General features: G+C 46.5%; 1 protein-coding gene across 1 annotated transcript; it reads left to right on the top strand.

Annotated features, from left to right (window-relative positions):
- Positions 1-276: 276 nt before the first annotated feature.
- LOC120692205 (insulin-degrading enzyme-like 1, peroxisomal) lies at positions 277-19294 on the top strand. The gene is made up of 26 exons (XM_039975450.1): positions 277-651; positions 750-825; positions 2977-3044; positions 3959-4050; positions 4134-4207; positions 4290-4333; positions 4444-4495; positions 5048-5170; positions 5266-5378; positions 5461-5623; positions 6409-6501; positions 6584-6669; positions 7235-7321; positions 7802-7905; positions 8035-8137; positions 8214-8309; positions 8383-8572; positions 14734-14795; positions 15476-15580; positions 16468-16669; positions 16821-17029; positions 17393-17517; positions 17627-17678; positions 17808-17894; positions 18699-18821; positions 18884-19294. The coding sequence occupies exons 1-26, from the start codon at positions 451-453 to the stop codon at positions 19133-19135; spliced, it is 2982 nt and encodes a 993-aa protein (XP_039831384.1). The 5' UTR covers positions 277-450; the 3' UTR covers positions 19136-19294.
- Positions 19295-20769: the final 1475 nt, after the last annotated feature.

The raw sequence follows: 20769 nt of genomic DNA, 5'->3' as shown, positions 1-20769 counted from the left end.
AGTAATTTCTATTCGGAAAATATCTTTGCAACCGGCCACGAATTCTCTTCCCCTGTGGATTGAACTTTGAACAAAGGCGCCGTGGATCGGATCGGTGCCGCCTCCCGATTGGCTCACCCAAATCGGCCCAGCCCATTTCTCCCCTGAAGCCGTGGAGCGACCGGCCAGCCAACTTGACCCGCCCCGCAGGTCGTCGTCAGCGCCCACCAGCCCATTTCTCCCCTGAAGCCGTGGAGCGACCGGCCAGCCAACTTGACCCGCCCCGCAGGTCGTCGTCAGCGCCCACCACTCCGGCACTTCGTCCCTCCCCTCAAATCCAACCGCGGCGAGCCAAAGCCAAGCCAAACCAAACCAAACCCGCTGCTCCACTGCCAGGTGCCAACTTCCTCTCCAAGCCTCGCTCTCGCGGACTCCTCTCATCGGGGGGCCGGCGGCGGCGACTAAGCCGCGATGGACTCGAGGCCCCGCGAGACCGACGCCCCCGGCGACCCGGCCAACGGCGCCGCCCCTCCGCCGGCCGCGGCGGTGGCGGCTGCTGCGACGGGGGGCGTCGAGATCACCAAGCCCCGCAACGACAAGCGCGGGTACCGCCGCGTGGTGCTCCCCAACGCGCTCGAGTGCCTGCTCATCAGCGACCCCGACACCGACAAGGTCTGCTACTCTCGATCGGGCTAGGATGGACTCGGCGGGGTTTGGCGATGGGTTCTGGATTTTGGTTCGGGGCCGTGAATTTCGATTTGTTTTTCCAGGCGGCGGCGTCGATGAGTGTTTCGGTGGGGTACTTCTGCGACCCCGATGGTCTGGAGGGGCTCGCCCACTTCCTCGGTCAGTGCTCTGTTTCGGCTTGCTGCATCTCAACTCGCTTACTCGCTTAGTGTACTGCAGCTGGAGTTGTTTTGCTTCAGCTTGATTTTGATTTTTTTCTTCTTCTAGATTTTCGCCTGATTGTTCGTGAATGTCTCCAATCCAACGTGAGAAATACGTGAATGCTAATGTTTTCTTTCTGTTTCCGTGGTGCTCTCTGGATACTTTAGGTCCTTTTGGCAGAGATGCCTCAAAGTGGGGTCGCAGAGATCCACCCCACTGTAAGTAGTCCTGAAAGATGAGCCATAGGGTCACTTAGTTTGGAGCAACTAAGGCAAGCATTTACTCATTAAATTAAATCAAATCTGCAAATGTCTCAAGCCTCAATGGTGAAATAGTATCCAGATAGCTAACAACAACAACAACAACAACAACATAGCCTTTTGTCCCAAGCGAGTTGGGGTAGGCTAGAGATGAAACCCAAAAGACACAAAGGTCACGGTTCAGGCATGCTGATTGCTAGTCTCCAAGCGCTCCTATCCAAAGCTACATCTTCAGAGATATTCCAATCCTTAAGGTCTCTCTTAACCGACTCGTCCCAAGTCAGTTTAGGTCTACTTCTACCCCTTTTTACCTTATCGACACGCTTTAGAACCCCAATACGCACCGGCGCCTCAGGAGGCCTCCGTTGGATATGTCCAAACCATCTCAACCGATGTTGGGTAAGTTTCTCCTCAATCGGTGCCACCCCTACCCTTCCCGAATAACTTCGTTCCGGACTCTATACCTTTTTGTGTGCCCGCAAAACCACCGCAACATCCGCATCTCTGCTACACTCAGTTGCTGGACATGTCGCCTTTTTGTGGGCCAACATTCAGCACCATATAACATCGCCGGGCGAATCGCTGTCCTATAGAACTTGCCTTTTAGCTTTTGTGGCACCCTCCTGTCACAGAGGATGCCAGAAGCTTGACGCCATTTCAATCAGCCAGCTGAGATTCTATGCCTAACATCTTCATCAATGTCGCCGTCCTTTTGTAGTATCGATTCTAAATACCGAAAAGTATCCTTCTGGGGCACCACTTGCCCATCGAGACTAACATCTCCACCCTCATGCATAGTCGCGCTGAAATCGCACATCATGTACTCAGTCTTGGTCCTACTAAGCCTGAACCCTTTCGACTCTAACGTACGTCTCCACAGCTACGTCCAGATAGCCTACCCATCTGAAATTGTATATGCAACAACAACAACAACAACATAGCCTTTTTTCCCAAGCAAGTTGGGGTAGGCTAGAGATGAAATCCGAAAGAAATAAGTTCAAGGTTCAGGCACATTGATAGCTAGTCTCCAAGCGTTCCTATCCAAAGCTATCTCTTTAGAGATATTCCAATCCTTAAGGTCTCTCTTAACCAACTCATCCCACGTCAGTTTAGGTCTACCTCTACCCCTCTTTACATTATCGACCCGCTCAAGAACCCCATTACGCACCGGCGCCTCAGGAGGCTTTCGTTGGACATGTCCAAACCATCTCAGCCGATGCTGAGTAAGTTTCTCCTCAATTGGTGCCACCCCGACCCTATTCCGAATAACTTCGTTCCGGACTCTATCCCTCCTTGTGTGCCCGCAAAACCACCGCAACATCCGCATCTCTGCTACACTCAGTTGCTGCACATGTCGCCTTTTTGTTGGCCAACATTCAGCACCGTATAACATCGCCGGACGAATTGTTGTCCTATAGAATTTGCCTTTTAGCTTTTGTGAAATTGTATATGCATGACAACAAAAATAAATATCAGTAATGAGATTCATGCTTGAAGAACGCCATTACATTGCTTCGATACTTAAACGGATGGCAAGCTCACTACTTTTATTGCGGTGTAGGCGATGGACTCTAGGGGTTTATGACATTCTCTTAAAATTTCTGAATTGTAGCTATACATTTTTTAGCTTTGTTGGATTCTTTACTTAATTGCTAGTATCTTTTGAGGTGATAATCAAATATTTATGGCTTTGATACATACAAATGACGTATATGGTAACACTTATTGTGCTCCTTCTATATTGGTTTGGTTGCATTGTTATATTTTAGCAGCAACTTGATGAAATTGTATACTATGTGGGCTGCTGTGTATTTTTCGCTTGTCTTTATGCTTGGTTTCAATTTTACAGAGCACATGCTTTTCTATGCTAGCAAAAAATATCCAATAGAAGATAGTTACTCAAAGTACATTGCAGAGGTATGCCTTATTTTGCCAGGTCGAAAATTTTCCTTTTCTTGTTTTGTCTTGTTTATGTTACTAACAGTTAGATCCCTGTAAAGGTCCGTACATGTTCAATTGTATTTGTTACTGGATTGAGCTCGCATTTCCAAATAACTCCTTAGCTTTCTCTGTTGGCTCCTGGATGCATTTCCTCAAGTCGTTAGTAGTGACTGAATTCTTTCTTTAGAAGGTTTGTTGACACAGTGGAAGTGCTTAGAACATGGTGGGCATAAGCTGAACTCTAGAGTAGGGCAACCATCACAGAATATTTAAGTGTAGTTTGGACACTGAGCCTTACTAAAGCTAGGTTTTGTTTTACTTGTTTTTAGACCTGAAAGCCCAGGCCATACCCGCGTACAACACCCCATAACTCAATAGTGAGCTTAGGAAAACTACTTCAACGTTTCTTTTTCCACAAAGTTCAAAATAGGAAAAGAAAATAATTGAATCCCAGTTATAGGTAAAGGAAAATTTTCACTCGATGCAATCCTGAATCCTAAACTAACAACAACCTATAATCAATATTACTAAAATTACAAAAAATGATTCCGTGAATTGGGCATGTTTAGTTTGTGCCCAAATGTGCAAGGTCAAGGTTTTGCCATCCCCGCTATTTCACCAAAGATTGGCAAGAAATACTTGTGATAACACTTGCAACTTGCAAGGCTTGGGAACATTTTGGCAACAATCCAAATGAGTTCCGAAGTAATGGGGCTAGCCAAAATTTGTTAGGCAAATTTGGGCAAAAACAAAACAAGTCCTTATGATCAAAACCTGCGATCCAAATTACCACTTTAGTCTTTGTTTGATCTCTTGGCAAGGAGCATACACCACAGATACGTTCTATTTATCTTTCAAGAGGACATTTGATAACGGTTGTTTTCTTGTAGCATGGTGGTTCAACCAATGCGTTCACAAGTACTGAACGCACAAATTTTTATTTTGATGTGAACAGTGATAGCCTTCATGATGCTTTAGATAGGTACCGTCTGTTTCTTTTCTTTATTTTTTACCTTCATTTTCTTCGTGCAAAATTTCACTTATGCTTCTGTCGTCTAATCCTAGGTTTGCACAATTCTTTATCAAGCCATTGATGTCTCCAGATGCTGTACATAGGGAAATAAAAGCTGTTGACTCTGGTATGTGCTACTTTTTCTCTTTTCTGTGCCAGAATCACCTTTTAAATTCTAACTTCCATTTTCCTGTTTTCTCCGCTCTTAGAAAATCAGAAAAACCTTTTATCAGATCCTTGGCGAATGAGTCAGGTACTTGCATTTTCAAGCTCACGTTAAATAGATAAACAACTTAGTCATGACAATCTGATTTATTTTTATTTGTTTTAGATTCTTAACAATTTTCCCTTTCTTGTTTTCAGCTTCAGAACCATCTTTGCGATGAGAATCACCCTTATCATAAGTTTGGCACTGGTTGGTATCTGAACGATTTTTTTCCTTGCCTTTTCTTTCGATTCCTTTCCTTTCCTTCCTGATCTGGCATGTCATCAATGCAACTAAGTATACGCCACTCTCTTGCTACCTAAGTTTACATTTCTTTGAATAACATGATATCTCTCTTTGTTTTTGCATTCGTGAGCATTGCATGACCTGTTAATTCCAGATACCTTATGATTTCAGCTTTTGCTTGCGCGCTAAAATCTTGAAATGTGACAACAAATACTCCCAGTAGATGTGCGTTTCTTGCTGTTGGTATTAAAATCAACATAGTTCATGATATAAAACACTTATATTTTGAGAATAACTGAATGGCTAACTTTGCTTTGCATGAACAACACTGACCCTCTAAGTTTAATATATTTCATGCTATGTATCAGTTAATCAACAGTTGCAAACACCTTTGATGTTTTCTCTTTGCTTCAAAACGAACCAAGTTTTAATGCAATGGGGTAATGATATGCTTCGCTGTTTTCTGGAAATACTGGACGATTCTTGAACTAATTTTCAGAACTCTTGTTGATTTAGGGAATTGGGATACTCTTGAAGTTAAAGCAAAGGAGAAAGGATTAGACACAAGGCTTGAGCTTATTAAATTCTATGATTCACACTACTCTGCCAACTTGATGAAACTTGTTGTTTATGGAAAAGGTTTTCCATCAAACTGTTCTGCATTTCCTTTCAGTTTATCTTCATAAAAAAATCTTTTTCTGTTCTTTTCCTTCTCACATCTTTTGTATTTGCAGATAGTCTCGATAACTTGCAGAACCTTGTTGAAAATAAGTTCTGTGATATTAGAGACATCGGGAGGAAGCCATTTTCATTTCCTGGTCATCCATGTTCAAGTGAACATCTCCAGGTTTACTATTTACACAATATGACTTGACAATTCAGACTTGCAGATGCTTGTGCGCTTGTTTATGTGAGCTGTTCACTTGCAGATCCTTGTCAAAGCAGTTCCCATAAAACAAGGTCACACGTTGAGAATCCTGTGGCCAATCACTCCCAATGTCCGGTGTTACAAAGAAGGCCCTTGCAAGTACATTAGCCATCTAATTGGCCATGAAGGAGAAGGGTCTCTTTTTTACATACTTAAAAAGTTAGGTATGTTATGTGTCGGTGTTCTTTCCTGCAATCTAGGAACCTTTACTACATGCCAGCAGAGTAGGAGGCATGTGTTGGGAGCTTTGGGGAGGGGGCGGAGGATTATAATTTTCTCATATTTCGGTACTACCATGTTCATGAAGGGCGGGCCTGGTGCAGCGGTAGAGCCTACCGTCTGTAACCGGAAGGTCCCGGGTTCGAGCCCCAGCCTCTGCACATTTGTGTGGGTAAGGCTTGGGGCTTAAAAACAACCCTTCCCCAGACCCCGCACAGTGCGGGAAGCCTAAGGCACTGGGTACGCCCTTTTCGGTACTACCATGTTCATGTCCCCTACTTCTGTATGCATATATTAATAAGGGAGTTTTACATACTAAACTGTTAAGTATATAAATAAGTAGCTATGTGAAATCTTTTGTAAACCTTTGTGCTTCTGCCATGTTAGTTAGGAATCACTTGGGACTGGGAGGAGTAACCATGGTAGCTTAGGTCTTCAGGGTTGAAAAATACTGAATGAACTGACATGAGTGAAAAGATAGCAACTCCCTACAAGCAAAGAAAAGTAACCACAGTGTTCTGTGCCAATTTTGTATAATTTCTTTCTTCATGTTTCTTTTTTTTGTCTTTATACTGTTGCGATTTACTCCTTTTTCATGTATATAAAACTTCTTTGCTGACATGTTCATTCCTCACCTTGAAAACTCTATTTTTATCCTCTTTAGTTGGTAGTCGTGATTAGCTTCTAATTAGGCACAATTATTATTTTCTAATTCTGGTCAAATATTCAGGATGGGCTATAAGTTTGGAAGCTGGTGAAGGGGATTGGAGTTATGATTTTTCTTTCTTCTCTGTTGTTATACGGCTCACAGATGAAGGCCAGGGTTAGTTCTCATTTTTGAACGGCTATTTCCAAAAAAGTTTTGAAATATAAGTGAAAATTACATATCTTATTACTGGTGATAGAGCACATGGAGGATGCTGTCGGACTACTATTCAGATATATAACTCTGCTGCAGACATCTGGAACTCCGAAGTGGATCTTTGATGAGGTAAGTTTAGTCTGGAATATGTCTTTTTAAATAAAAAATGAATAAATGCTATACATCACCAAAACCAGTAATCATTCATTTTGCATGCACAGAGATTATTTCGATCCCTGAATACTAGCTTATACCACTGTAATATGAGAAAAACTTGCATGTAAAATCTTGGTTTTTTATGGGATGTAACTATGCAACCATATTATGATTTGTTCAATTCTTGTAGTTCTTATTTACATAGTTAGTTGTCTGATAGATATTAGCATTTAACCCTACAAGACTGTCTTCTGATTTTGACCCATACTTGTAGTGTGTCTGTTTTTTTATCACCCAGTTAAACATGGGTACTGGCTTGAAAGATCATTCTTTTCTTTTTGTCACAAGCACTTGTGTAACTAAAATGAAATTGAAAGTACTTCTTTGACTTGCAAAATAGAATGCCCAAGTCATACAAATGCATTGTTGAACACTGAAACGATTTTGATCTCTCTCTCTCTCTCAGCTTTAGATTTTACATTTCCTCTTTTTCCTGTACTAATGGATTGTATATTACTTTCTTGGTGGGACTGTGAAGCTTCAAACTATCTGTGAGACAGGATTCCACTACCGAGACAAGGGCCCCCCTATCCATTATGTTGTAAATATTTCTTCAAACATGCAGGTATTAGTCATACCCATACACCTTGGGCATTACATGCACACTTATCTTAAATTTTATGTTCACAGCTGCTGGCCTCATGTATAATGGTTTTATTTCCATATGCCTGTTGGAAACTAGAACTTGTCAACATGTTGTTACAGTGAAGAGCTTTCTATTTACTTGCTCCCTGTAATGACTAAGTTTATTGATTTCATCATTTCTTTTGAACTTGCATGGCATTGGAGGTAATATGTAGAAATAATGTCTTGTCGTACCTGTGATTTCCATGGTTATGGTAGGCATATGTCTAGGCAAGTAGCAATTTTAGTATGTTGTATTTTGATCTGTATGCAGGAAAATTTGCACGAAATATACATATGCGCACAATAATGAGGTTATATTGAATAGTGAAATATCGTAGTTCCATAGATTCATGTAATAAGCTATGCCAAATGTTTTTTTTATAATGAAAAATTATGCCTGTCTTTTATCCTATCGCAGATTTTTCCACCAGAAGATTGGTTGATTGCATCATCTATGCCATCAAAGTTTTCGCCAGATGCTATTCAGAATATTTTAAATGAATTGACTCCTGGGAATGTAAGGTAATTCTCAGGGCATTACACTAGAATTTTTTAAATGAACTGACTCCTGAGCATTTATTTTCTTTGTCTTACCATTTCTTTTGCTCCCATGTTTAAGTTTATCTATTTTCTCTATATATTTCTGTTTAGGATATTCTGGGAATCGAAAAGGTTTGAAGGACAGACAAACTTAACAGAGCCATGGTATGGTACATCGTATTCTGTTGAAGCTGTCCCTCCATCCATTATACAGGTACACTTTTGGACATTACTTACAGTCATGGGGTTCCAGGATATATATGTGTCTTACGTTTAGAATTATTTTACAGAAATGGGTAGCGGAAGCCCCTGAGGAAGATTTACACCTGCCAAAACCTAACATCTTCATTCCACGTGATCTCTCATTAAAAAATGTAGAGGAAAAGGTAACACTTTGAAAAACTTGCCTGATTAACATTGTTTTTGGTATACTTAGCTCTATCCCTCTGGCACATCCAGGTAAGTGTTCCTTTCATGCTGAGGAAGACACCGCTCTCCAGATTGTGGTACAAGCCCGATACAATGTTTTTCACACCCAAAGCTTATATCAAGATGGATTTTCACTGTCCACTGTCCCAAAGCTCACCCGAGTCAGCAGTTCTTACCGATGTATTCACAAGGTTGCTAATGGATTATTTAAATGATTATGGTATGTAGCACTTCCTTTGATTTTTTTCTATGCTTCTTGCAACCAAGGCTGTTCTATTTTTTTTTTCTCATTCTTTCTCATGTTTCTCTATGTTTTGATATGGATAGAGCTAATAATGTTAACATCATATATTAAAATTATAGAAATGGGATTACCAGATTGTGTTTAGAGTCTATGTGTTTAGAGTCTCAAGCCTAAACTTTATGAGAGACATGCAATCATGAGTCAAGATTGTATCAGGGAAGGTTGCAACTGTTTTTTAGGGTAGCTTATTAAAGTGTTTCTGTTAGATGGGAATAATTTCTCTATTCTTCCAACCCTAGATGGGTGGGTATATATAGATCCAATACATGGGCCTCTAGATGGGCCTCTATACACATGGGCTCAATATACTCCAACACCCCCCCGCAGTCTGAACTACCGGCGCAGCGGTGTTCAAGACTGGACAACAAGATGAGAGTACAAGGGGATCACAAAAGGACTAATACCCCCCCCGCAGCCACAACTAGCCACCGGCTACGTTGAGGCTGGATCGAAACTCCGAGAAGGTCGACGAGGGCAGCCCCTTCGTGAAGATGTCAGCAAACTGAGAGGTAGTCGGGACATGGAGTACCCGAACATCGCCGATGGCGACTCTGTCGCGCACGAAGTGTAGGTCGATCTCCACGTGCTTCGTCCGCTGATGCTGGACGGGGTTGCTGGAGAGATACACGGCGCTGACGTTGTCGCAGTAGACGAGCGTGCTCTTGGCGAGCGGGCTGTGGAGCTCCGCTAAGAGCTGTCGCAACCAGGACGCCTCCGCCACGCCGTTAGCGACAGCCCGGTACTCCGCCTCGGCACTGGAGCGGGAGACAACCGGCTGCCGCTTGGACGACCAGGAGACCAGGTTGCCGCCCAGGAAGACGGCGTAGCCAGAGGTGGAGCGACGAGTGTCCGGGCAGCCAGCCCAGTCAGCGTCGGTGTAGACCACCAGCTCAGCAGAGGACGAGCGGTGAAGTACCAGGCCGAGGTCCACAGTGCCACGAACGTACCGGAGGAGACGCTTCAGCGCAGCAAGGTGTGACTCCCGGGGATCATGCATGTGGAGACAGACCTGCTGAACAGCGTAGGTGAGGTCCGGCCTGGTGAAGGTGAGGTACTGCAAAGCGCCGGCTAGACTCCGGTAGGCTGTAGGGTCAGCCACCGGATCACCCAGATCAGCAGACAGCTTCGCCTGAGTGTCGACTGGAGTGGAGCAGGGCTTGCAATCAGTCATCCCAGCCCGCTCCAGAATATCGAGGGCGTACTGCCGCTGGTGCAGAAGGAGACCAGACGGGCGAGGCTCAACAGTGACGCCCAAGAAGTGGTGGAGCTGACCAAGATCCTTCATAGCGAACTCCTGCTGCAGAGAGGAGATGACACTCTGAAGCAACTGCTGACTGGAAGCTGTGAGCACAATATCATCGACATATAGCAGCAGATATGCCGTCTCATCCCCACGGCGGTAGATGAAGAGAGACGTGTCAGACTTGGCCTCGGTGAACCCCAGTGTCAGCAAGAACGTGGCGAACCGAGAGTACCAAGCCCGTGGAGCCTGCTTCAGTCCATAGAGAGACTTGTTGAGCCGGCAGACCATATCCGGACGACTCGAGTCCACAAATCCCGCAGGCTGAGAGCAGTAAACAGTCTCTGACAAGGTGCCATGAAGAAATGCATTCTTCACGTCCAGCTGATGCACAGGCCAAGTGCGCGAGAGCGCAAGTGAGAGGACCGTACGCACCGTAGCGGGCTTCACAACCGGGCTGAAAGTCTCATCATAATCCACACCAGGCCGCTGAGTGAACCCCCGGAGAACCCAGCGAGCCTTGTAACGCTCCAGTGTGCCGTCAGCCCGACGCTTATGCGTCCAGATCCACTTGCCAGTCACCACATTGCAACCAGACGGACGCGGCACGAGGTCCCACGTCTGGTTGGCAAGAAGAGCCGCGTACTCCTCTTCCATCGCGCGACGCCAGTGAGGATCCGCCAAGGCATCGCGGACAGAGGAGGGTACCGGAGAGACCCGCGGCTCTCCCTCGGTGGCGGAGAGAGTCGCGGCCTGGGACGCCATCCGCCGAGTCACCATGGGATGGATATGCCGAGGATCCCGATGGAGGACCGGGGGTGGTACACCTCCGGCTCGGCTCGAGAGGAAGCCGGAGCTGGCGGCAGCGGCGACGGCTCCGGTGTCGGCGTCGCAGGAGCCTCCGGGGCAGGAGGCGGCGCCGGTGTCGACGCCGAACGACGCCGGTACACCTGCACCGGCTCAGCGTACCGCTGCGGCACCGGGTTCGGCGCCGGACGACGCCGGTACACCTGCACCGGCTGAGCGTACCGCTCAGGTGCAGTGGAAGGCACCGGGGCCGCGCGTGGCGCAGCGGGAGACACCGGGTCCGTGCGTGGCACGACCGGAGGTCCGGGGGCCGTGCGTGGCGCGACCGCGGGCACCGGGGCCGCGCGCGGCGCAGCAGGGATCACCGGAAGTGGTGCCGGTGCGCCGGGAAAACCTGCAGGAAAAGGACAGACAGGTAACGGTGGCTGAACCACCGGGTCAGCCGGAAACAGAGACGCGAGCTCGGGATCAGCAGAAGGTGTGGAGGAGGTGGAGTAGGGGAAATCCGACTCGTCGAAAACGACGTGTCGGGAGATCAGAACGCGGCGAGAGGTGAGGTCAAAGCATCGGTACCCCTTGTGGTCAGGGGAGTACCCAAGGAACACACAACGAGTCGAGCGGGGCGCCAGCTTGTGAGAAGCGGTGGCGGAGGTGTTAGGGTAACACGCACACCCGAAGACCCAAAGGTGGTCGTAGCGAGGAGGGGTACCGAAGAGAGCGTGGTGTGGAGTGGGAGCAGGAGAAGCAGTGGACGGAAGGCGGTTGAGCAGGTAGGTGGCGGTGTGGAGGCTCTCAGCCCAGAAGCGCGGGGGGAGAGAAGCCTGGATCAGAAGGGTGCGTACGACGTCGTTCGTCGTGCGAATCATCCGCTCAGCCTTGCCGTTCTGAGGAGAGGTATACGGACAAGACATACGCAGCTGAACACCCCGAGACAGGAAGAAAGACCGGGAGGTGGAGTTATCGAACTCCCGCCCGTTGTCACACTGGACGGCCTTAACGGTGAGGCCGAACTGAGTGGACACCCAGGCAAAGAAGTGGAGGAGGGTGGGGAAGGTCTCAGACTTAGCGCGCAAAGGGAAAGTCCAAGAGTAATGAGAAAAATCATCAACAATGACCAGATAATATTTATAGCCAGACATGCTGAGTACAGGAGATGTCCACAGGTCACAGTGAATGAGATCAAAAACATGCGCAGCATGCGAGGAAGAAAAAGAAAAAGGAAGTCTAACATGACGACCTAACTGGCACGCATGACAGAGGTGCTCAGCAGGAGCCCTAGTACATGGAACATCGGTACTACGGCGGAGCTGAGCCAAAACGTCGCGGCCGGGGTGACCAAGCCGGCGGTGCCAGGTGGTGGAAGAAGGCGTCACGGCAAAAGCAGAAGACGAAGAAGCCGAAGGCGAGGTAGCGGAAGCAGGAAGCCGAAGAGTGTAAAGGGGCCCCGGGCTGTCACATCGGAGAAGTGGACGCCGGGAAGCCGAATCCTTCACAGTAAGACCAGATGAGTCAAATTCGATAGAACAAGAGTTGTCAGCAGTAAACTGGCGAATAGAAAGAAGTTTGTGAACCATTTGAGGAGCAACAAGAACATGAGGAAGACGAGGAGCAGAACCCACGGCGGTGACAGGAAGGCAAGATCCATCACCAACCATGATAGAAGAAGGACAAGAGGGGTGTGGGGGTCGGACAGAAGAGAGGATACCAGCATCAGGAGTGGTGTGGAACGAGGCGCCCGAGTCGGCGATCCACTCGGTGCTGGTCGGCGGCGTCAGTCCCATGGTGCTGAAGGACTGCGCCAGAGCGGCCTGGTCCCACCCCCCAGGCCAGGTCGGCTGCTGGCTGGGCTGAGCGGGCGGGGTCCAGGAAGGCGCGAAGAGTGGAGCAGCGCCAGTGAACATGGCCGCCGGCTGGAGCTGAGGACGAGGCCCCCCTCCCGGACCCTGGAACGGCCACATCGAGATGCGCCCTGACCATGGGTTGCTGAAGGATGGCCAGGGCGTACCTCCAGTGGCAGGGGCGGGAGCCGGAGCCGGTGGCGGCGCGCCGCCCCGACGGCCCCCACTGGTACCGGTGTTCCCAGAAGCAGGGCCACCAGTGCCACCACCACCACCACGTCGCCGGCGACGTCCACGGCCCCCCCTCCTCCGGTCTGCCCGGCGGAAGCAGCACTAAGGAGGGAGGTGGCAGGAGCAGCGGAGGAGGCCGGTGGAGTAGCAACGAGCGCGGCGGGGGTGGGCGAGGGCGATCCGGGCGCGAGACCCCTGGTGAACTCCTCGAGGGCGAGGTCGTCCCGGACCTGCAGGAAGGTGGGGAAGGGCCTCTGGCGGGCGATCCAGCCCTTCAGGTGGTCGTAGGTGCTGCTCAGTCCCCGTAGGACATTGAGCACCAAGACCCGATCGGACACCGGATCCCCGAGGTCGTGAAGAGCATCGGCCATGCTCTTCATCCGCCGGCAGTACTCACCGACGGAGAGGTCCCCCTGCACGAAGGTGCGGAAGGTGGCGTCGAGCTGAAGAGCGCGGTACTCGGCGTTGCCGAGGAACTGCCCCTCGAGCGCCACCCAGGCCTGCCGCGCGGTGCCGCCGTGTGTCCTGACGAGGTCCTGAAGATCCAGGGAGATGGTCCCGAAGATCCAGAACAGGGCGACGTTGTCGAGGCGCAGCCACGTCATGTCCCGCACCTCGATCGGCGAGTCGACGAGGACGTGGTCGTCGAGGGCGTAGCGGCGGAGGGTGAGGAGGACCTGGTCCCGCCAGCGGCCGTAGGAGGAGGACGCAGGGTCGAGGAGGACGGAGACCAGAGCCCTGATGTTCTGGACGCCGGCGGCCTGGAGGTGGAGCCGGGCGACCATGGGGTCCGTCGTGTCGTACCGGGCTCCAGATCCAGCAGGCGGGGCACGGCGGAAGGAGGAGCTGCCGGGCTCGGGGTCGACGGGCAACTGGCCGGAGGAGATGTGGAGAAAGCGCTCCGCCTCGGCGACCCGGAGGGCGAGGGCGTCGGCCGTGGCACGCTCGCGCTCCCAGGCGAGGGCAGCCACGCGGACCCGCTCCTGGGCCGCCGAAGCCTCTGACTTGGCGGCGAGGAGGGCCGCGGCGAGAGCGGCGTCGGCCTGCTGCCCACGGAGTGTGGCGGCGGCGAGCGGCGCATCCTCGGGCGGCATACCGGGCCCGGGCCACGCAGAGGAAGCCTCAGGAAGGGCGGCGTCGACGGCGAGCTGCTTGCCGGCCGCGACAGTGGCGCGATAGGCGGCGGCGGTGGCTGCTGCGACGGCCGCGGCGGCCCCAGCGGGCGCCAGCATTCCAGGGGGCGCTGGCAGAGGCCCAGGCAGCGGCCCAGGCGGCTCCAGCAGCTGCGGTAGCTGCCCGGGCGGCGCCTGGGGCAGGGTCCCAGGAGGGTGCGCGCCTCCCGCGTCCTCCGCATCCGCTCCTGCAGCCCCAACGCCCGCACCACCAGCAGCGGCGGCGGCGGGGACGAGCAGGGGCGCAGAGGCCACCAGGGCGGCGCCGGCCGCAGCAGGAGTCCCGCCGGCGGCGAATCCAGGCGGAGGAGATGTCCTGGCGGCGGATCCGGGTGGAGCAGAGGCGCTGGCGGCGGATCCGGGTGGAGCAGAGCACCAGGTGGCGACGGATCGGGTCCCGGCGGCACCTGCAGAGGACGGATCGACCGGCCATGCGCCTGCAGAGGACGGAGCGCCAGCAGCAGAGGACGAGGAGGTGAGGGGAGGGAAGGAGGAGAGAGGAGGGGGAGGAGGAGCCGGCGGCCGGCGGCCGGCCATGGTGGCCGGCGGCGGCGGCGCAACAGGGAGTCTGCTCCCTGGCGGCTGGAACAGAGGAGTGGTGGAAACCTAATCTACTGATACCATGTTAGATGGGAATAATTTCTCTATTCTTCCAACCCTAGATGGGTGGGTATATATAGATCCAATACATGGGCCTCTAGATGGGCCTCTATACACATGGGCTCAATATACTCCAACAGTTTCACCCAATCTTTTGTTACGACACTCCAATTTTCCTTTTGCTTTCAGCTTATGACGCTCAAGTTGCTGGCCTTTATTACGCTGTTAAGCCAAATGATACTGGTTTTCAGGTTTGTTTTATATTTCATTTTGAGTAATCGACTTCCTTTCGCATCATTACTAATCCGGATTGAAAATAATGATGCATACTAATGTTCTTTGTTTAATTGTCCAAACAGTTCTTGAACCTCTGGTCACTTTAATTTGACGTTTCATACAGTGATTTTGGCTTGCATGTAATTTTATTTGCATGTCTAAAACATCAACTAAAACTTCATGGATGGAGTTTTTTTTTTTCAGAAAAACCTAATGGTCATATAATCTGGTTATTTGTAAACTATTTGTAAAAGTATAGTACTTTGGACTGCTTTATCAAGACCTCGGATCCTCAATAATGTCGGATCTTACTCGAGCATTTGACCTTAATGTACAATATGCACACTCTTAATTTTGAATTTTTCATTACTCATAACTCGTACCAACCCTTCCTATGATTTCTTTGATGTTTGGCTTGCTTTTACGATGTACAAGTTCTAATGCCTCTTGCAATGCTGATATGCTCACATAAAACTGCACGGCATCAGAGTGCCAACCTGATGTTTCCTGATGACAGATGCCTTTTTCTACTTAAATCAGTGCATTACTACTATATATATAGACAGAATTCACAACTTGATTACCAAATATTTGTCTTGTACTATTTATTGAGAACTAAATTCCATTATCATGCAATGTTGGTGCTGTCCTGTAGGTAACTATGGTTGGATACAATGACAAAATGAGAACCCTTCTGGAGACTGTTATTGGCAAAATTGCAGAGTTTGAAGTTAGGGTTGACCGTTTTTCTGTGATAAAGGTAGTTGACAATAGTTCCTTGCAAAATTGCATGTTTTTTTGTGTTTCTTTTTCACCTGTTGTCGACATGCCTAGAACTTTGGAGGAGCCTGAGTTGGGAATGGGTATACGTTCAAATATACAATTCGGAATCCAATTCAACCCTCAGAATTTATTGTTCCTCAACGGCTCATTTTGATACAAGGATGCTATTCTACGTTGTTTTATAAATGGAAAATGTGATAAAATTAGTGGTTGTGATTTGATACATGTGCAATAATGTGCCATTATTTTTGTATTTCCACTCTGTTCTACTGTACATCGTTTATGTCCACTTACTGTATTTCCCCAGACCCCGCACAGTGCGGGAAGCCTACGGCACTGGGTACGCCCTTACTCTGTTCTACTGTCACCAGTCCGATATTTGTACTAAGTCAAATATTTGTAGTTTGAACATCCATTGCTAAAACTAAAAATTCATATAGATGGAAAAATAAGGTTGAGGCTACTAGATTAATCATGAAAAATACTTTCGTAATACATAACCCTTTGTATTGGAAATAACATATTTTTTACAGATATTGCTAGTCAAGGTGCCACATTGTAGACAGCATCAATGTCCTACTGTACTTATTTAGGATTGATTAGAGGAAGTAGTATGTTTCCATGCAAAGAAAATTGATCGGAATTGCTATGGGCAACTCAAATGACAGAGTTGTCGCTTATTAAATGCACATCTGAATTGTGAATTTTTATTTTCTAACTGAGTTGATAGTTTCTGTTACCCTAGGTATTCTAGAATATCAAAAAGTGCATCTGGTCATGCATTCTGTTATTTCCTTGCAACATACTGTGCCTTTTTTATGTCCACTTCTTATGAACTAAAAGGCTTTTTCGTTTTTTCATCAGGAAGCTATGACAAAGGAGTATGAGAATTTCAAATTTCGGCAGCCATATCAGCAAGTCTTGTATTATTGTTCGCTGATGCTAGATGAACAAGCATGGCCATGGGATGAGGAATTTTCTGCACTTTCTCACCTTGAAGCTAGTGATCTGGGAAATTTTTTGCCTCATTTGCTGGCAAAGACTTTCATTGAGTGTTATTTTGCAGGTTCATCCTATTTAGTTGACTTGTATATTTGATACTTGCTCAAAAGAAATTTAATTCGATAAGCCTGCTTTTTTATTTTTTTCCTGCATATTGCTTTCTTAAGTGAAATGGTCTGCGCATCCTTCTTACTAATTACAGGTATCAATTTCAGGTAACATTGAACCCAATGAAGCAAAGAGTGTCATCCAGCATGTCGAAGATGTCTTGTTCAATGCACCCATTAGCGTTTGCAAGCCATTATCCCCATCACAGCATCTTGCAAGGCGGATTGTAAAGCTTGAAAAGGGTTTGAGATACTATTATCCAGCAATGTGCTTGAATCACCAAGATGAAAATTCTGCTCTTCTGCACTATATTCAGGCACGCCTTTTATACTTGTTCCTAAGTGAAAATACCTTTAAGTAATACCAATTAATTAAAAAAATGTGCTACTCATATAGAAGCAAATTTAGGTGGTTAACTTAATGAGTTATCACAATGCATCAGCCTGTTGACTGTGGGAGTACTATATGCCCATGCAGTCTTGTCTTTTATTTTGTGGACACATGCATCAATTCCACTGGGGGACTCAGGATTGCCACCTGCCATAGCATAAATTAGTGTTTTTTTTTGCAGTTTGACCCTGAAGTCCTGAACTTCCAGTTCCTCTTTGAACTCTTTATTCTATTGTTTAACTAGTATAGTACACAGTGTAATGCTAGAACAATATCTTCATCTGTGCAGACTCATCAGGATAATGTCAAGCAAAATGTTCTACTTCATCTACTTGCACTTATTGGCAAGCAGCCAGCTTTCCATCAATTGCGATCAGTTGAGCAACTTGGCTACATAGCGCTGCTTAGGCAAAGGTATGGTGGACCCTTGTCTATTATTTTTATCAATATGAGAATTTATCCTGTCTTTTCTTTTCTGCATCAAATGCATCTGGAAATAAAATGTGCTCCTGCGTTTACCCAGAAATGATTCAGGTGTCCGGGGGTTGCAATTTATAATCCAGTCAACTGTGAAGGTAAATATACCCATTTTATCCATTTCTGTCATCTTCTTAGTTTTTAATTCTTTCCTCTTCCCAATTTTAGTACTTCTGTACACGTGTAATTACCCGCCAACTCTAATAAGTTTGGTTCAATTTCAACAGGATCCTGCCAATCTGGATGCTAGAGTTGAAAATTTTCTTAAGATGTTTGAAAGCACCCTTTACCAGATGTCTGATGCAGAATTCAAGGTTCGATGTGCTTCTCTTTCCACATACTTACTGTTTGACCTAGCTCTTTTGCATATAATGTTTCAGTCTTAGTGATGATGCCTGTTGCCTGGTGATTACAGGATGTTTAATATTAATGCTTAACCCATACATGAAGTGCTTAATTAATAGTGAAAAATCACATGCTTGGTAATTAAAGTTGAAAACCCTATGCTGTCTGGCTCCGCATATCAATTCAATTATCTTTACTGACAAGGAACAATTACTATTGCAAACCTATTCCGTTAAGAGTTTCTCTAGTTTTGTGCTAAGAGAATGGGAAAGAAAGTTGCATTCCCAACCACCTATACCTCCATTAGTCATGGAGAAACTCTTCACCGCACCTTAGTGATGAACAAGGGTTGCGCGAATAAGTGATCCATGTTATCTTATTCCCAAGATGTTTGACTGCATTATTGTTGGTGCAACTTTCACCATGCTATGGATTTTCTGAGATTTTGGTGTCTCCTTTTGGTACTTGCACCAAACATTAGCATCCCGAGCAGCATATGCCTCCAGGGGAGGTTATAATATTGGGTTGGATATTGTACACTGCACATACATAGAGTGACATTTTTCATTAGGAGAACCGTTTGCCTTTTTTTCCCTCAAACTGCACAGGAAAGCTGGCCCTGAAACACTCCTGAAGGAGATAACAAAAGTGAAAAAACAACAAAAACACAAACTCAAAACAAAGGAAAACAAGGGAAGGGAACAAAACCATTTCTTCTCTTACAGCATTAGATGGTTATCTACCTTATAAGCATTGTATGGCCTCTCCTGCAGAGTAATGTCAGAGCTCTTATTGATATGAAACTGGAGAAATACAAAAACATACGCGAGGAATCAGCATTCTTCTGGGGAGAGATTTCTGAAGGAACCCTTAAATTTGATAGAAAAGAAGCGGAGGTATGTATTCCTTGATTTTGCCCATGTGTATTGTTTGCGAACTCACAGTTTTATGATTGCAGGTTGCTGCACTGAGGGAGCTCAAGAAGGAAGAGTTGATAGACTTCTTCAATGATCATGTGAAAGTCAATGCACCACAAAAGAAGATTCTTAGTATACAAGTGTACGGTGGTCTCCATACTGCCGAGTACCAAACGATAGTGCAAAATGCTCCACCACCGCAATCGTGTGAGATAACTGATATATACAGCTTCAGGAGGTCACGGCCTTTGTATGGATCGTTCAGGGGAGGTTTTGGCCAGATGAAGTTATAAGACAACCTTTTCTTTTCTTTTGCAAAAATCTGACAAATAATCTGTGTGATTGCCTTATTTGTAAAAGAATGTTTTTTTTCATTTGGACTAGGTTGGCTTGCATGTATTTTGGCGGTTTATTTGATTAAGGATAGTACTCCAAGATCTAGTGAGTTTTCACACCGACAGGTAAAGAGGAAGTAGGCCGCCTGAGTTGCATTGCGTCAGCCAAGTTGTGACAGCTTGGATTATTAAAGGCGGCATATCTGGTAAGTACAATTGCAGGAGTTCGATTTGTAAAAGCAAACCCTGTCTTTCCAAATTTAACATCCTAAATTGTCCACATATACTGTTACTAAAAAAACTAAGGTAAATCCCTAAGTGTGTCTAAATTACTCCCTCCATTCCAAAATATAGGTTGTTTTATTTTTCTAGATTCATATATTTTGTTATGTATTTAGGGCGTACCCAGTGTCGTAGGCTTCCCGCACTGTGCGGGGTCTGGGGAAGGGTTGTTTTTAAGTCCCAAGCCTTACCCACACAAATGTGCAGAGGCTGGGGCTCGAACCCGGGACCTTCCGGTTACAGACGGTAGGCTCTACCGCTGCACCAGGCCCATATATTTTGTTATGTATTTAGACATATATTATATCTAGGTGCATAACAAACATTATGAATTTAGAAAAGTCAAAATGACCTATATTTTTGGAACGGGGGGAGTACCTACGTATGTCTATAAAAATATCCAATATACACCAATATATGATTCTGAATTGCCTATTTTTGCAAACGTTAAATAGAAAACAATAATTTAGGGCCTACATATATGATGTATATCTTCATGTAGGCCATGTAGAGATATGTTAGGGATATAAAGATATACGTATATTCACTTTATATCTCACGTACTGTTGTTAACTAGTAATAACGAACATATATTATATCTTTTTCTAAGAACCAACATATATTGTATACTAGTTCTAGAGATCGTTTCAACAACAAAAAAAAGGTTCTAGAGATAGATGTGTCGGCCTTAAATATTTGTAAACTATAGCATGCATTGCGAGCATTCACAGAAGCCATCGCCCTTGAGCATTACAATTCTTGTTCCTAGCTTCTTTAATTTTGGATAGTCATAGAGGACATCTAAATGTTAATCATTCGTGCTTGTGCATAATTTGATCGTAGTAAAATGATTCGTTGTTTGATAAGAAAAACAATGAATCACTTTACTACGATCAAGTAAAAAAAACATTTTTCTTTTATTAGTATCATCATCATTCATCAACTTAGTCTCTTGACGAAATACAGTGGGGGTGGTACGCGGGCAGTGGGGAGAGGGAGGAAGAAGATAGCATGAGGCCCACGTGGAAATACGTGGAGGAGAGGAGCTCTCCACCTTTAACACTAGATGGAGAGGTTTTTTCATGTAGTTGTCTCTTTTCATTATTATTCCGACCTCAAGAACAAGCTGAAGAGTGTCACTCTGTGATTCATAGGCCTGTTTAGTTTCCACCTCATAAATCCCGTAAACGCAAAAAAAAAAAACATCACATCGAATATTTCGACACATACATGGAATACTAAATGAAGTCTATTTATAAATTTTTTTGCATGGATGGGCTGTAAATCGCGAGACGAATCTAATGAGCCTA

Source organism: Panicum virgatum, chromosome 2K (genome assembly GCF_016808335.1).
Source record: "Panicum virgatum strain AP13 chromosome 2K, P.virgatum_v5, whole genome shotgun sequence".
Lineage (NCBI taxonomy): Eukaryota > Viridiplantae > Streptophyta > Magnoliopsida > Poales > Poaceae > Panicum > Panicum virgatum.
The sequence above is the reverse complement of the archived record's forward strand: the minus strand, read 5'-3'. Positions and strand labels throughout refer to the sequence as shown.

Excerpts from the sequence above, each read along its gene's own strand:
- LOC120692205 (XM_039975450.1), top strand. The coding sequence starts at position 451 with ATGGACTCGAGGCCCCGCGAGACCGACGCCCCCGGCGACCCGGCCAAC. Across the intron at positions 6,670-7,234 it reads CGAAGTGGATCTTTGATGAG|CTTCAAACTATCTGTGAGAC; the intron begins GTAAGTTTAGTC and ends GGGACTGTGAAG. Across the intron at positions 8,138-8,213 it reads TCCCTCCATCCATTATACAG|AAATGGGTAGCGGAAGCCCC; the intron begins GTACACTTTTGG and ends ATTATTTTACAG.